Here is a 16465-nt window from a genome sequence, read left to right on the forward strand (position 1 = left end):
TTGCCAATCTGCCATTACCTGCATATCTTTGGACAATGGGAGGAAACAGGAGCACCCAGAGGAAACCCACACAGGCACATTGAGAACGTGCAAACTCCACACAGACAGTCGCCTGAGGCTGGAATCGAACCAGGGTCCATGGCGCTGTGAAGCAGTGGCGCTAACCACTGAGTCACCATGCCACCCCGAGCAACTGAAGAAAACTCACACAGAAGTGGGGAGAATGTGCAAAGTTCACTGTCAAAACTGTGATGTTGATTGCCTTGTTTTATGAAATTAAAATGTGGACCTTCAGAAACTAGGGCATCCAATTTGTTTTATCTTGTATTTTAAGTCAATACTGCTACCTGCACATTGAAAAACAGCATTATCTTGAGCAGATTGATTGCACATACACTGTCCCCGAGGCTTCTTGGTTCGTATTTCTACGTAAAGCTCTTGAACTCCTTTTATCATGTAATATTCTGTGATTTACATCTGCACAGAGATGCTTCTTGAAGACAGCTCTCTGGTGTCTCGATCTCTCTCTACAGAAGCCCATTTGAGTTACATCTGTCTTAGAGTTGTCAGAGTCACATGATCAGATACATTGTCACGTCCAACATATATCCTATTATACCACACAAGGACTCAAAACGTTGTGGAATGTGGTTCCTGAGAAAACAGAGGGGGTCAGTTGAAGAGAACACAAGAATAATTCAGAAGTTCTCAGGATAATGGGCAAAGAAAGATTGTTGGTGGATATTATCCAGAGAGGATGAGAAGCTTGCAGTGATTGTATTCTAAGGCATGAGAACTTGTCAAATGAAGATTTAATTGGATGTGGAAGAAGAGGGAGAAAATACTTCTGATGCTGAACCACATGAAACTGAACAAGTGAAAAGCAAACTGCAAAATTGAGGATGAACAGAAGACCCAACCTCAGGCAGGGCTCCTATCATCTACTGGTGTAACAACAAAAATTGCTGGAAAAGCTCAGCAGGTCTGGCAGCATACATGGACAGAAAGCAGAGTTAACATTTTGGGTCCAATGCCCCTTCCTCAGAACTGCTGGTAGCTAGGGTCATTGCCTGTACTCAATGCATTCTGCTATAACAATGAAGGATTCAGTTTGGTCATGCGTAAATTCTGTTTGTTGCAGTTTGTAGAAACTTCTTACATAAATCTAAAATAGAGTTAGCTCAAATTGCTCAGTATTTGTTGATAATAAAATAAATCTTTTCACATGTAGTCTGTTCCCAGCTAATTTGTGGACACACGAGATTCATTAGACCCATGATTTGTTACGACCATTCCAGTTGCTGTTTTAGAGAGAAAACAAGTAGCTATTTTATGAGAAAAATTAAAATGTGGGATTTCCTACTTGCTGTGAATCTGAAAGAATCCTCAAATTTTAAGTTCCAAATCTGATTCACGATCAAGAGCTTCCCAGAAACAAAAACAGAAATGGCTGGAAAAACTCAGCAGGTCTGGCAGCACCTGTAGAGAGAAATCAGAGTTAATGCTCCAGGTCCCATTCTAAGAAAGGGTCACTGGGCATTAAACATTAACTCTGATTTCTCTCTGCGGATGCTGCCAGACCTGCTGAGCTCTTCCAGCAATCTCTGTTGTTGCTTCTTATTTACAGCATCTGCAGTTCTTTCGGTTTTTATTATAGAGTTTCCCAGGTTGTTTGCACGCTCGATGTGGAAGGAAACGCTGCTGCAAACATCATTGTAACACCATAAAAGACTGACATACAGCCATACAGACATATTAACTCACTTGGTTTGTTCAGCAACTGTCAAGGATGCACATTAAAAAGGAACATCTATTAACCCTAAAAATGGCACGTCATTTATTTACAGAACTCTATTCTTGTGTTTCGGTCAACTAAACGCGTAAAGTTTCTCCACAAATTCTTTGAATGAACACACTTATGAATGAACTGATAGTGTGACTGTAGCAGGACAGACAATTCTATGCATTTAGCAGGAGGCTACAATGACATAATGGATTGGGAATGTGCCTCACTCTTAATCATTGAAACAGTCGCTTTCACAGCGCTATGAAAAATTTAAAATGTCTATTTTTACTTTCTGGAAGGATGGCCTGTTTTTCTCAATCGTTGGAAGGATGCATCCTGACTGCTGCACTAATATCACTTCAAAGAATGTTACCCAGCCTTATAGAAATAGCTTGCTTAATGACAATCAGTATGAATAGCCCACCAAAGCACGAAGTCATCATTCTCTGATTACTTTCTATCACAGATTATAAATATCGCACTTTGACAACCTGTTAGACGGTTTCTGTGGTTCTGAAACCCTTTTTCATAAATGGTAGCGGCAACATAACAGTAGCCTCACTTCGAAAGATTCCACATGTAGTGGAAGTTGAGGTTGATAGAGGTTTATAAAATCACGAGGAGTATAGACAGAGTTAATGGTAGTTGGCTTTCCTCTAGGGTGGGATTTCAAGACTAGGGGGCACATTTTTAAGGTCAGAGGAGAGAGATTTAAAAGTACACGAGGGGCAAATTGTTTACACAGAGGGTGGTTCGTGTGTGGAATGAACTTCCTGAGGAAGTGGTAGATGTGGGTACAATTACAATGTTTAAAATATATTTGATTAAGAACATGGATAACAAAGGTTTGGAGGGATCTATAGGTCAGGAGCAGGCAGGTGGGACTAGTTTAGTTTGGGAACATGGTCAGCATGGACTGGTTGGGCTGAAGGGTCTGTTTTCATGCTGTAGGACTCTATGGCCCTAACTTAAAAATGTGTTGCTGGAAAAGTGCAGCAGGTCAGGCAGCATCAAAGGAGCAGGAGAATCGACGTTTCGGGCATAAGCCCTTCTTGATTCCTTATGCCCGAAACGTCGATTCTCCTGCTCCTTTGATGCTGCCTGACCTGCTGTGCTTTTCCAGCAACACATTTTTAAGCTCTGATCTCCAGCATCTGCAGTCCTCACTTTCTCCTCTATGACCCTAACCCTGAACACCATGGGCCATTTAGCATGGCCAATCCACCGAATGCATAAGACCACATGACCATAAGACACAGGAGCAGAAATCAGGCCATTCGGCCCATTGAGTTTGGTCCACCATTCAATTATGGCTGATAGGTTTTTCATTTTCCATTTTCCCACTTTCTCCCTGTAACCTTTGATCTCCTTGACAATCAAGAACTTGTCAAACTTATCCATGTGCTTTAAATAATACTCAATGACCTGGCCTCTACAGCCTTCTGCAGCAATGAATTGGTCGGTTGGTGAGAGATGCAAGTGTCCTCATTCATCTGAGTGACCACCAGAAGAAGAGGAACCCCCTTTCAATGAGCAGTATACTCCCAGTGGATAAATTAACTTTGTACTTTTGGCTGCCTTTGCGTTACCTGGACTTCAAGAAAACTTGGGGTATAATCGGGGCTCGATGTAAAGGTTTTGTCTCTGAATATCAGCTGCTGCGCTAAAACAGCAACTACACTTTCGAAGTATGCTAATGGCTGTAAAGTATCTTCGCTGTTGATGTGATTGTGAAAGACGCCAGTCTGTCATATTGCTGGCAGAAAGCAAGTTGAAGACAATGGAACACTCCTGTGAATTATTCTTGAATGGGCGAGCTGGTCAGGTACTTTCATCCAAACTAAGAGCATTACTGTTGATCTATGAGGGTTTCAAGGCATTTTATTGTTTTGTCTTTGTGTCAGGGACAGCCGGATTTATCTGCCTGTTGTTGTTTGACATGAGCTCCAGCTAATTACATTTCCCAGTAGGTACACTCCGTGATATCAATACCCTTCACTACTTAATCAACCCTATTGCCAACAGTGGTCAAAACAGAGAATCAACAGAAGGTTGTCAAATTAATCATCATTCTTTAATACAGTTTCGTTCACCAAAAGCATACTGATTATAAAGATGAAAAAAGCAAAGATACCATCTTAAGATTGGATTCGTACAATAAATCAGTTAACCTCATTTATCAGTGTCTGCCCATCCTGCCTTTCTTCTTGCTAATGTAATAACATTTTCTGGATTTAATTTACAAAGATGGCCCTGTTTCCTAATTACTGCTGTCCCAGACAGTAAAATTTAATTTCAGCAGCCTTACTTTTTGATACATATGTTTCCAAACACGTAAATTTGTGCTCTCGGTGAAAGTGATGGCACACCATGGAAAAGGTGAGCTTGTCAAAGATCATTGAAAATGACAAAAGACCAAGAGAGATGTACAGCACAGGAACAGGCCCTTCGGCCCTCCAAGCCTGCGTCGATCAATCATGCCCTAACAATACTGAGAAAACAAACCATCGGCCCTTGGTTCCAACGTGCCTGCTTCCACCACCTCTTCTGGCAGTGCGTTTCATGCTCCGACTACTCTCTGTGTGAAAAACTTCCCTCACACATCTCCCTTAAACTTTCCCCCTCTAACCTTGAACCTGTGCCCCCTTGTAATTGAAACCTCAACCCTGGGGAAAATGCCTCTGACTATCCACTCTATCCATATCTCTCGGCCGCCATCTTTCCAGTGAAAACAATTCTAGTCTTTTCAACCTTTCCTCAGAGCCAATGCCCTTGGGACCAGGCAACATCCTGGTGCTCCTTCTCTGCACTTTCTCCAAAGCTTCACGTCTTTCTGTTAGTGTGGTGACAAAAGCTGCACACAAGACTCCAGATGTGGCCTAACGAGGGGTTTATATCACTGCAACATGGTTTGCCAACTCTTGCATTCCATGCCCCAGCCGGTGAAGACAAGCACACCATATGCCTTCTTAATCAGCGTGCCGCCTCGCAGTAGGTTTCGGCAATCCCTGTTCCTGACTGTGTCCTGTCAGTGCAAAGGGATTAAACCCACATTCCATCCTCGCCAGCAATTCAATTGCCTTTCTGAGCAAGAGGCATTGCCCCTTAGGACCCTTTTAAATCTTTTCCCTCTCACCTTAAACCTATGCTGTCTAGTTTTGGACCCCCACCCGCCAAGTTCAACTGGATACACAGCTCATGCCTCGGAATGCACTGTACCTGAACATCGGAACTTCTTGGCCTTGATCTGGTTGATCCGTTTGTTGGCCAGTCGGCGTGGGCTGGTGCAGCGGGCACCGCTGGTCTCAATCGGATTGTTGTGGAGGTAGTCAGCTAGCCACCTCAGATGGCAGTCGCACACAAAAGGATTCTGGGCCAAGTGGCTGAGTTTAAACATTTTGTCATCGAGAGAGAGAGAGAGAGAGAAAAGGACAAATAACATCAAAACCAAAGAATTAAGACACTGCAACATTCCATATATTAGCTGTCAATAGTTAACCAGATTGCAAGACAAGTCTCTCCACTTAGAGACGATGGCACTATCACAGATCATCTTCAGAAGTATATTTTCCCTGGAATGTCCAAGGCTTGGTAATTCGATAATTCTGCAATGATGCATTTTGTGTTATTGAAGGTGTCACATAAAAAAAAAACAAATTATTTATGGGACAACAAAAAACAATGTAGAAGGCTTGTAGAAAAGACATTGGTTAGGCCACTTTGAGTCACAGTCATAGAGATGTTCAGCGTTGAAACAGACCCTTACTTGTCCATGCCAACCAGATGTCCTAAATAAATCTAGTCCAGTTTGCCAGCACTTAGCCCATTTCCCTCTAAACCCTACCTATTCTATCCAGACGCCTTTTGAAAATTGTGAGTGTTCCAGCCTCCACCACTTCCTCTGGCAGCTCATTCCATACACACATCACTTTTGGAGTACTGCATTTAGTTCTGGTCTCCCTGCTATAGGACAGATGTTGTGAAACTTAAAAGGGTTCAGAAAAGATTTATAAGGGTGTTGCCAGGGTTGGAGGGTTTGAGCTATAGGGAGAATTTGAATAGGCTGGGGCTGTTTTCCCTGGAGTGTCGGAAGGTGACCTTACAGATGTTTATGAAATCATGAGGGACGTGGATAGGATAAATAACCAAGGTCTTTTCCCCAGGGCAGGGGAGTCCAAAACTAGAGAGCATAGGTTTAAGGTGAGAGGGAAAAGATTTAAAAGGGACCTAAGGGGCAATGTTTTCACACAGAGGGTGGTGTGTGTATGGAATGAGCTGCCAAAGGAAGTGGTGGAGGCTGGTACAATTACAACATTTAAAAGGCATCTGGATGGGTATATGAACAGGAAAGGTTTAGAGGTATATGGGCCAAATATTGACAAATGGGACTAGATTAATTTTGGATATCTGGTCAGCATGGACGAGTAGGGGTCTATTTCCGTGCTATGCATCTCTATGACTTAATTCTATATTTAAAAAAAATGTTCAAGTATTTAAGCGTCTTGGGAAACTGGCTGAACAGCAGGAGAAATACAGTCTGTAACTCAGGATGTTAGTTGGGAAGGCTTACTGAGTTTGGGAGCCTGGCTAACTTCACCTTGGAAAAAAAAACTAGTCTAATGGTGGCCGTATAATCACTGTTGATTGTCAGAAAAACCCATCTGCTTCATCAGTGTCTTCTATGGGAGGAAATCTGCTATCCTTATCTGGTCTGGCCCACCTATGACATCAGATCCATAGCGATGGAGTTGAATTTTAATTGCTGTTTGGGAAATTATTGATGGACAAAAATTGCTGGGCCTAACCAGTGCCAAGTGCATACCGTGAATGAATAATAAGAGAGAGGTATGGGTTACTGTAGCTCTAGTCATTGAAAAATAAAACGGAAATTTCCACTCATGAAAGGTTTTAAGTGTTGCACTGAGATCAGAGGTTAGAGGATAGTATGCAGGTAATAAATAAAAATTAAACTCTTCTATGATCAGAATTTTAAAAATTGATTTGCAAATTAATCAAACCTTATTTTCATTCTAATAAGTCACAGACAAAATCTGATTATTATGTAATCATGCTCTGAATTAAAATTTGGTCTGATTGAAAGCCTACAGGTCAGAAGCAGGCCATTCAGCTCATCAGGTCCATATTAACATCCCGAAAAGCATCCCACCCAGACCCACATCCCCACCTTATCCCTGCATTTCCCATAGCAAATCCACCTAGTTTTCACATCCCTGGATACTGTGGGTCAATTCAGCATGGCCAATCCACCTAATCTGTACACCTTAAACTAGAGTATCCAGAAGAAACCCACACAGACATGGGGAGAATGTGCAAACTCCACCCAACAGTCACCTGAGGCTGGAATCAAACCCGGGTCCCTGGCGCTGTGAGACAGCGTGCTAATCATTGAGCGACCATGGCACCCACTGCGTTCCCATTTAACTTCAGCTTTATAGTCAATGGAAGAAAGCAAACTAGGGATTTGAAAGGGCCGATTCCCACCATACTGTATAATAGAGTTTACCAAGAGATTATAAAGCCATTGCAGCTGTATGAGGAACAAGATTGTGATGATATTCACAATGCTGGTGAATGAACTCAAAAACCATTCAGTGTTGATTAACCAAGCATTCCCAGAGTCGAAGGCAATACGTAATGAGACTGAGTGCTTCCTAAAACTGAGGTGCGCACAATTTAAAACTTCCCCACTGAGACTGAAAGATTTTTATTCGGCAAGGTCACTTGGGGTTACATTACCAACCTAGAGTCGCAGGTAGATAGGATAGTTAAGAAGGCGTTTGGTATGCTTTCCTTTTTAGATTAGATTACATTACAGTGTGGAAACAGGCCCTTTGGCCCAACAAGTCCACACTGACCCGCCGAAACGCAACCCACCCATACACCTACATTTACCCCTATACCTAACACTACGGGCAATTTAGCATGGCCAATTCACCTGACCTGCACATCTTTGGACTGTGGGAGGAAACCGGAGCACCCGGAGGAAACCCACGCAGACACAGAGAGAAATTGCAAACTCCACACAGTCAGTCGCCTGAGGTCAGAGTATTGAATACAGGAGTTGGGAGGTCATGTTGCGGCTGTACAGGACATTGGTTAGTCCACTGTTGGAATATTGCAAGCAATTCTGGTCTCCTTCCTATCGAAAAGATGTTGTGAAACTTGAAAGGGTTCAGAAAAAACTTACAATGATGTTGCCAGGGTTGGAGGGTTTGAGCTATAGGGAGAGATTGAATAGGCTAAGGCTGTTTTCCCTGGAGCGTTGGAGGCTGAGGGGTGACCTTATAGACGATTATAAAATCATGAGGGGCATGGATAGGATAAATAGACAAAGTCTTTTCCCTGGGATGGGGGAGTCCAGAACGAGAAGGCATAGGTTTAGGGTGAGAGGGGAAAGATATGAAGGAGACCTATGGGGCAACCTTTTCACTCAGAGGGTGGTATGTGTATGGAATGAGCTGCCAGAGGAAGTGGTGGAGGCTGGTACAATTGCAACATTTCAAAGGCATCTGGATGGGTATATGAATAGGAAGGGCTTAGAGGGATATGGGCCAAGTGCTGGCAGGTGGGACTAGATTGGGTTGGGATATCTGGTCGGCATGGACTGGTTGGATCGAAGGGTCTGTTTCCATGCTGTACATCTCTATGACTCTATAAGTAGGTTCTTTTCAGGATGTAATTTGTGGAGCACTATAAGGATCAGTGCTGGGACCACAACTATTTACATTAAATAGTTAAATGGAGGAAAGTTGCAAGCTAATTATTATCTCATTGAATGGCAGAAGAAATTCAAGGGGCTGAATGACCTACGCCCATATTCCATAACCTGTTCCTAATCCTAGCCTTTGGGCTAGAATCAGAGCTGATATAGTTCACAGAGATTATCACCAGAAAGTTAGTTTGTGGATAACAGATGAAACAACAAGTAAATTAAACCATCTATTTCAAAATCTATTTCACACAAGGCATAATTTTGATGGCCAATTGTCGAGACTATATCTACCCTGTGTCAGAAAATAAAATCAGCACCGCAGTGCAACGATAGTATGTTGTGATGTGTCTGTATCCTGATCTTGGACCAGTAACAGGGTTAGCTGCTGAGAAACTTCACAAGTACCTTTGATTCAGACAATAGTGAGGACAGTGGGACACAGTGAGTTTGAGTCACTCAGACAGTGAGTACTGTGGGACACAGTGAGTTTCAGGCACTCAGACAGTGAGTACAGTGGGACACAGTGAGTTTGAGTCACTCAGACAGTGAGTACAGTGGGACACAGTGAGTTTCAGGAACTCAGACAGTGAGTACAGTGGGACACAGTGAGTTTGAGTCACTCAGACAGTGAGTACATTGGGACACAGTGAGTTTCAGGAACTCAGACAGTGAGTACAGTGGGACACAGTGAGTTTGAGTCACTCAGACAGTGAGTACAGTGGGACACAGTGAGTTTCAGGCACTCAGACAGTGAGTACAGTGGGACACAGTGAGTTTCAGTCACTCAGACAGTGAGGACAGTGGGACACAGTGAGTGTCAGGCACTCAGACAGCTCACATTACCAACAGAAATTGTTCCCAGCTTTACTTGCTGGGCTCCTCCAAAATGTTTTGGACTGGATTGTTGTCTAATGATTTCTCCAAGTGTAATCACTTTCACTACCGCAATGTAATGTGTTTTTTTAAATTTGGCTGTTCTTTAAATCATGACAACTACAGCCAGCCTTAAGTTTACCTTCTCCTTTTTCACTCAACCGGGTGTAAAGCCATAGGATGAGAAATTAGGCCATTCAGCCCATCAAGTTTGCTCCGCCATTCGATCATGGCTGATAGGTTTTCCAATCTCATTTTCCCGCTTCCTCCCTGTAACCTTTGATCCCGTTGGCAATCAGGAACCTATCTATCTCTGTTTTAAACATATTCAATGACCTGGCCTCCACAGCCTTGTGTGGTAATGATTCATCACTCTCTGACGAAAGACGTTTCTCCTTGTCTACATTCTAAAGGGTCTGCCCTTTGCTCTGAGGCTGTGCCATCGGGTCCTCGTCTCTCCTGCCAGTGGAAACATCTTCCCAACATCAACTCTGTGTCCTCTGCTGTACCTGACCTCCCCACAGAATGCGCCAGTACCCACCTCAAACGTGAGCACTGAGAACAATGTGAAATTACATCTCTTTCTGCTACTTGGCACCTTTCTCACTGTTCGGTCAGACTGGGACGTGAGTGAAGGAGAAAAGACAAACAGAAAAGATTATGCAGCTGCAAAGGCACATGCCAGTGCACTGTGATGCTGACATATGCCCTGGATTCTTGCAATGAGAACTTCAGCCTGCTAAAACCGTGAGGAGCAGATCAGCAGGAAGTGTTTCATTTGCCTTTGCATGCTGCTGATTATTCTGAGCTGACCAAGTCTAATGCAGAATTGAAGAAACCCACAAGACATCGAGTGACTTAAAAACTGACTTCCTCTTGATCCACTAGTTTCCAATCCTGCCATTAAGACCCTTTATAACTTTCTCAATTTCCCCTCTTCTATAACCTTCCCAAGGAAAGGAAGTGCATCTGGGGTTTCCACTGAGTCTCTTATATAATAACAGAAATGGCACTCAATTGAATTCCTCTTTTAGCAAAGTCTCCAAAAACAGTAATGGAGTTCCCAATAAAACACAATACATACAGGGTTTGAATGGAACGGAGTGGTGTAAACAGCCCCTTCGTGATGGTCTGGAGCTTGTTGTCATACAATGAAAGGAGATTGAGGTTCTGCAAGTCCTGGAAGGTGTTCACACGCAAACAGTTAATCTTGTTGGCATTTAGCAACCTGAAGAATGTGGAGAAAAATGGTCCAATTAGATTCTGTTCACTTCAGTATGGAGTTACTCAGACAGGTATCAGACTGCTGTCCAATCACATGTACCAATGACTAGTATATCTACGAGTGTTGAACCTGAACTGTTCAGTCACATGTACACAAACTTTACACAGACCACACTGCACCTGTAGTTTCAAATTACCTGCACAGAGATTTGCTCTATCAGTGCTGAATCTCTACAGATATTAGCCCTCAACAAGTGTTTGACTCTTCCCCCCCCCACCTTACCTCACTTCCAGCTCAGCATCGTCGTCATAAACTGTCCTATCTGTCCATCTTCTTTCCCACCTATCTGCACTACCCACCCCTCTGACCTATGACCTTCACCCTCACCTCTATCCACCTATCACACTCCCAATTCCCTTGCTCCCAGCCCCACCCCCTCCCCCTCCCATTTATCTCTCCACCCCAAGGCTCCCAGCCTCATTCCTGATGAAGGGCTTTTGCCCGAAACATCGATTTTCCTGCTCCTCGGATGCTGCCTGACCTGCTGTGCTTTCCCAGCACCGCACTCTTGACTCTGATAACTCCAGCTTGTGCAGTACACACCTTTGCCCGGTGTTTGACCTGTGCTAATCACCTGTAGAGGTATACTCTACGCAGAGCCTTTAGTGTCATAGCAAGCTACAGAATCACAGAAGAATTATTAGCAAAGTACAACACTGAGCCGCATAAAGAGATATTAGGTCAGGTGATTGTTCAGAGAGAGGTTTTTTATGAAGTGTCTTTAAGGGGGAAATTATGGGGGAAAGGCAGACAGGTGAGGGAGGGTATTTGTCAGCTAAGAATCCAGGCAAATACTCAGTCAATAGTGGTGCAGTGAGTAAAATTGGGTATGTGTAAGAGGCCAAAGACATCCTCTACTATGATTTTGCTATTAATAGGGTACCCACATTTGTGATACAAGGATATCATAGAAGCCCTACAGTGTGGAAGCAGGCCATTTGGCCCATCAAGTGTTCTGAAGAGCATCCCATCCCCTACCATATCCGTGTAACCTTGCATTTCCCACAGGTAATCCACCTAGTCTGCAACCTGAGAGAGATGGGGACCAGAAAAAAATAGGGAGTGATGAGACTATGCAGGGATTTGAAAACAAGCATAAAAATTTTAAACTTTGCCTGCCCTGGAGACAATGTAGGTCACAGAGCACAGAGATTATACTGGAATAGGAATCAGTGCAAATGGGCTCCTGTTCCTCAAGTGCTAGGCTTCTCCAAAAGCAGGAAAGGAAACGCAAATTTCAAAATTAAACAAAAGAAATGAGTTTATCAGAGGAAGGCTAGGGATTCATGGCCATGTTGGCTGACAAATGTAGCAATTTTACCTCAAAGTGGATTGCAGTCAGCTGACTAATTTATGAATGAAATTCAAGTTCTCCCCCTCAGGCAGTTCACTCATCCTGGTGCCAAATTAAGATTTGTTGGATGACATTGCAACAGACCCAATTCACTCCTCCTCTCAAGTATCAAGGTGTTAGTTTGAAGCTTATTTCTCCCCCACCCCCCCCCCAACCCCCGCCACCACCAAAACGCATCTAATTGGTTTGCACAACATCCATACTTCTCAAATTCAAGCCAAACGAGGTCTTCAACAAGGACTGAAGGTTCTGCTGGTTCAGGAGGAGTTTGTTGCTGTTTATGAACACTCATGTTGCTTTGCATTGGCTCTCTTGCAGATTCAAAAGCTGGTGGAGATCACTTTCGCAAAACTCTAGATTCCACCAACAATTTGAGGAATGTAAATGATATTACTTCTCCACATTTAATGACAGGAATGAAGAACTTTTTATTCACAAGTTGAAGCTTCTCTACAGAAACATCTTTGCTGGATTGAAAATACTTGATTTTAGTTTTTAATGGAAATCACATGACCTCTATCCCCAGATGGCTTTGCCCTGAATGCACTGGGGTGAAATATTAGTTTTGCAGGATAAATAAGGGGGTGGCATGGTGGCTCAATGGTTAGCACTGCTGCCTCACAGCACTAGGGTTCCAGGTTTGATTCCAGCCTCGGGTGACTGACTGTGGGGAGTTTGCATGTTCTCCCTGTGTCTGTGTGGGTTTCTTCTTGGTGCTCTGGTTTACTCCCAAAGTCCAAAGATGTGCAGGTCAGGTGAATTGGCCATGCTAAATTGCCCAGAGTGTTAAATGCATTAGTCAGAGGGAAATGGGTCTGGGTGGGTTACTCTTCAGAGGGTCAGTGTGGACTTGTTGGGCCGAAGGGCCTGTTATCACACTGTAGGGAATCTAATCTAATCAAATAAAATTTGCCAACTTTTTGATGCACAATTTAGAATGTTGATTGATTGCATAAACTTTGAATTGTCTCTGCTTCAATTTTTCTTTCTCTAAAAGGGACGGTGTATAAGTCAGATAGGGACAGAAGAATGTCCTAATAGGGTTACATGAAGTAGTGAGGGTGGATGCTGACATGGAGAATAAACCTCAACATAGTCTGAGAGCCTGGATCTGTGCAATACATTCTTATGCAATTCAATATTAACCGTTCACAATTCAATAAGCTTTTACCCGAGAAGCTTCCTGAACCACTCATAGCTCTCCAGTTTTGATCATGGATGACCCCCTGCTCAGAACATTTTGTTGACATTGCCTGTGGATATAGCATTATAATAGGCAGCACACGGCCTCCAAGTCTCAATTCTCTCCCTCCCAGTAAGGTTTGCCCCACTTGCTCTTGGATCTGTCACCAAACTGATCTATACACATTTTTAACGTTTACCGAGTAGATTTGGCTAAACATTTTTGAGAAACCACCATCATCGTCCCTCAGAGACAATGATGACTCTCTCCCACTCTCAGGGTGAGTCTGTAGGTGGCTGTACAGACTAGTGCGGCTACTGCAGGCTCTGTTACACTTGGGGGTTGGCCATGGGAAGGGGGTGGGTGGGGTGTTGGTGTGGCAGTGCGTTCCTGTCGCTGTTTCCCTCTAGTTTCCGCTTTCTCCCGACGGCAAGTGTCGAGGGGCTCCACATCTTACTGGATACTCCTCCTCCACTTTGGATGGTCTGGGGCTGGTGACTCCCAAGTGTCGGTGGGAATGCTGCACTTTCCCAGTGAGGCCTTCTGGGTATCGCTGAAGCACTTTCTCTCTCCCACCTGGGGCTGACCTGCCATTTCAGAGCTGGGAGGAGACCCCTTGGGGGGGTCTCATGTTGGTCATGGGGATGACATGCCCAGCCCATCGCAGCCAATCAAGATGGGTCTCAGTGCCTCAATGCTGGAGGTGTTGGCCTGATCGAGCACACCAGTGTTGGTGTGTCTGAGTTCCCAGCGGATTGGCAGGATATTGCCCAGGCAGCATTGGTGGGACTGCTCCAGTAGCTTGAGGTCCCTGCTGTAGGCAGTTCACATCTCAGAGCCACATAGGAGGGTGGGAACCACCACAGCTCCTATATACCATGAGCTTGGTGTCGGATTTGATGCTGTCCTCAAACGCCCTTTCCCTCAGGCCGCTGAAGACTGCACTAGCACACCGGGGGCAGTGCTGAATCTCTTCATCAATAGCTGCTTTGGCTGACAGGACACTCTTGAGGGATTGGAAATGGTCAACGTGCTGTAAGGCCTCCCTGTGGACCTTGATGTTCCGGGGCTCGCTCCACAATGCCAGGCCACGGTGGTGAATGACCTCTGTCTCCTGGATGGTCAGGGTGAGACCCAGGCTCTCACATGCCTCTGTACAGGGGGTGACGATGATCTGGAGTTTGTCCCCCTGTAATTACACGTACTCAAGCGTCACCTCATTTTAAGAAATACTCCCATCAATAGTGCCACCTCAGACTGCCTTCCACTTTCATGTGCCTCAAATTCTTGCTCAATCACAACTTTCGATTTGTATGTGAGAGACAAATCTTCCGTTAAAAGGATGTGTGTTATAAAAAAACCAAACATAAGCTTCATTTGTTTTCAGATCTTCAATCAGACTATTTGACAACAATGCATTTTGATTTTTTATGTCATTTAAGAAGTTTCAGTCCAGAATATATTAAATTTTATTCCTTTCATATGACTCAGATGGAGTCAAATTATACTGTTTGTTCCAACTGCAGGGCTAATCTGGAGCCATAACTTGGACAGCTGCATTTTAAAAGGATCATAACAATTTTGATTAAATAAATCATTTTGAACGTGCAGCCATTTTCAGTAACCCTGACATTACACTGACTGCTGTAGGTCATTTTAATTTTATGAATGGATTGCTACTCACAGCAGCTGAATCGATATCAGCCCATCAAACAGACCCTTGGGGATTTCAGTAATCTTGTTTCCATAGAGGACACTAAAAACACAAGGAAGAAGACATCGCTGTTAGGTTTCGAGACTTCACCTCAGAACTGAGCTTCATGATCATTCCTGACTAGACACCAAAATTATGGATTACACAGTTCACAGAATCCCCACAGCGTGGAAATAGGCCGTTTGGCTCATCAAGTTCACCCTCCGAAAAGCAACACACCCAGACTTACTACCTACCCTGTTCCTGTAACCCTGAATTCCCTGTGGCTAACTCACCTAGTCTGTACATCCCTGGTCATACGGGGCAATTTCGCATAGCCAATTCAAACAACCTGCACATCTTTGGACTGTGGGAGGAAACCCACGCAGACAAGGGGAGAATGTGCAAACTCCACCCAGACAGTCACTCGAGGCTGGAATCAAACCTGGGTCCCTGGTGCTGTGAGGCAGCAGTATTAACCATTTTGTCCCCATGTTGCCCACTGTGTCTCCATTTGACTTCAGCGTTATAGTCAGTGAAAGGAAGAGAACTCCAGAGGAAACCCACACAGACACGGGGAGAATGTGTAAATTCCACACAGACAGTCGCTCAAGGGTGGACTCGAACCCGGATCCCTAGCGCTGTGAGGTGTTAACCACTAAGCCACAATGATTGCTTTCGGCCTGATCACATCATGTCTTGGTGCAATCAATTTGCAGGCATGAGGCCAGCGAAGCTGTCTTGCAGCAACCCTCCCTGGCTCAAGTTGGAAGAGCTCCATTGATGCTGACACGCTGAAATCTAAGTCACAACTATGTCCATCTTCAGAGTTCATTATAATCAATCAGAACTCATATTTAACCAGGGGCCACTGGTTTTCCATTTCCAAAGCTGGACTCAAGATACAGGGAACACACTGTCAGAAAATTGTTTTTGAAACTTAAAAAGTCGCAATGTCACCAGCGTGGGATGCATCAATAATAAGTAAAAATAAAGTAATACAGACATAGAGTCACAAAGTCCTACAGCGCAGAGACAGGCCCATTGGCCCAAACTGGTCTATGCAAACCAAAATGTCCATCCACGCTAACCCTATTTCCCTGCACTTGGGCCATACCCTTCTAATCATTTCCTATCCATGTATTTATCCAAATGCCTTTTAAATGTTGTTAATGTCCCCGCCTCAGCCACTTCCACAGGCAGCTCATTCCATGTGAGTACCACCCTCTGTGTAAAAAAAGTTGCCCCTCAGGTTCCCTTTAACCTTAAGCTGATGCCCTCCAGTCCTCGATTCCCCAACCCTGGGGAAAAAGACTGAGTGCATTCACCCATTCCATGCCTCTCATGATTTATACACCTCTATCAGGACACCCCTCAGTCTCCCACACTCTAAAGAAAAAAGCCCTCGCTTGTCCAACATCTCTCTATCACTCAGTTCATTGAGTCCAGGCAACATCCTTGTAAAATGATGCAAATAAATGTAAAATAAATTATTATTAATACTCCTGGTCAGTGAGCTGGATTAAACGATGATTTCAATTTTGGAGTTATCAAAGTG

The 16465-nt window shown here is 44.0% G+C and overlaps 1 protein-coding gene across 2 annotated transcripts in view; it reads right to left on the reverse strand.

The window, feature by feature from the left end:
- LOC122556810 (slit homolog 3 protein-like) overlaps positions 1 to 16465 on the reverse strand; it is a 685608-nt gene that overhangs the window by 137745 nt on the left and 531398 nt on the right. For both annotated transcript variants that reach the window (XM_043704014.2, XM_043704015.2), the window contains 3 exons: positions 14899 to 14970; positions 10477 to 10620; positions 5006 to 5169 (listed from right to left, as the gene is read on the reverse strand). In XM_043704014.2, the coding sequence (XP_043559949.2) occupies positions 5006 to 5169; positions 10477 to 10620; positions 14899 to 14970 (380 nt within the window). The remainder of the gene's footprint in view (positions 1 to 5005; positions 5170 to 10476; positions 10621 to 14898; positions 14971 to 16465) is intronic.

Source organism: Chiloscyllium plagiosum, unplaced genomic scaffold (assembly GCF_037043375.1).
Source record: "Chiloscyllium plagiosum isolate Xiang-an unplaced genomic scaffold, Cpla_swu_hap1 HiC_scaffold_16, whole genome shotgun sequence".
Classification (NCBI taxonomy): Eukaryota; Metazoa; Chordata; class Chondrichthyes; order Orectolobiformes; family Hemiscylliidae; genus Chiloscyllium; species Chiloscyllium plagiosum.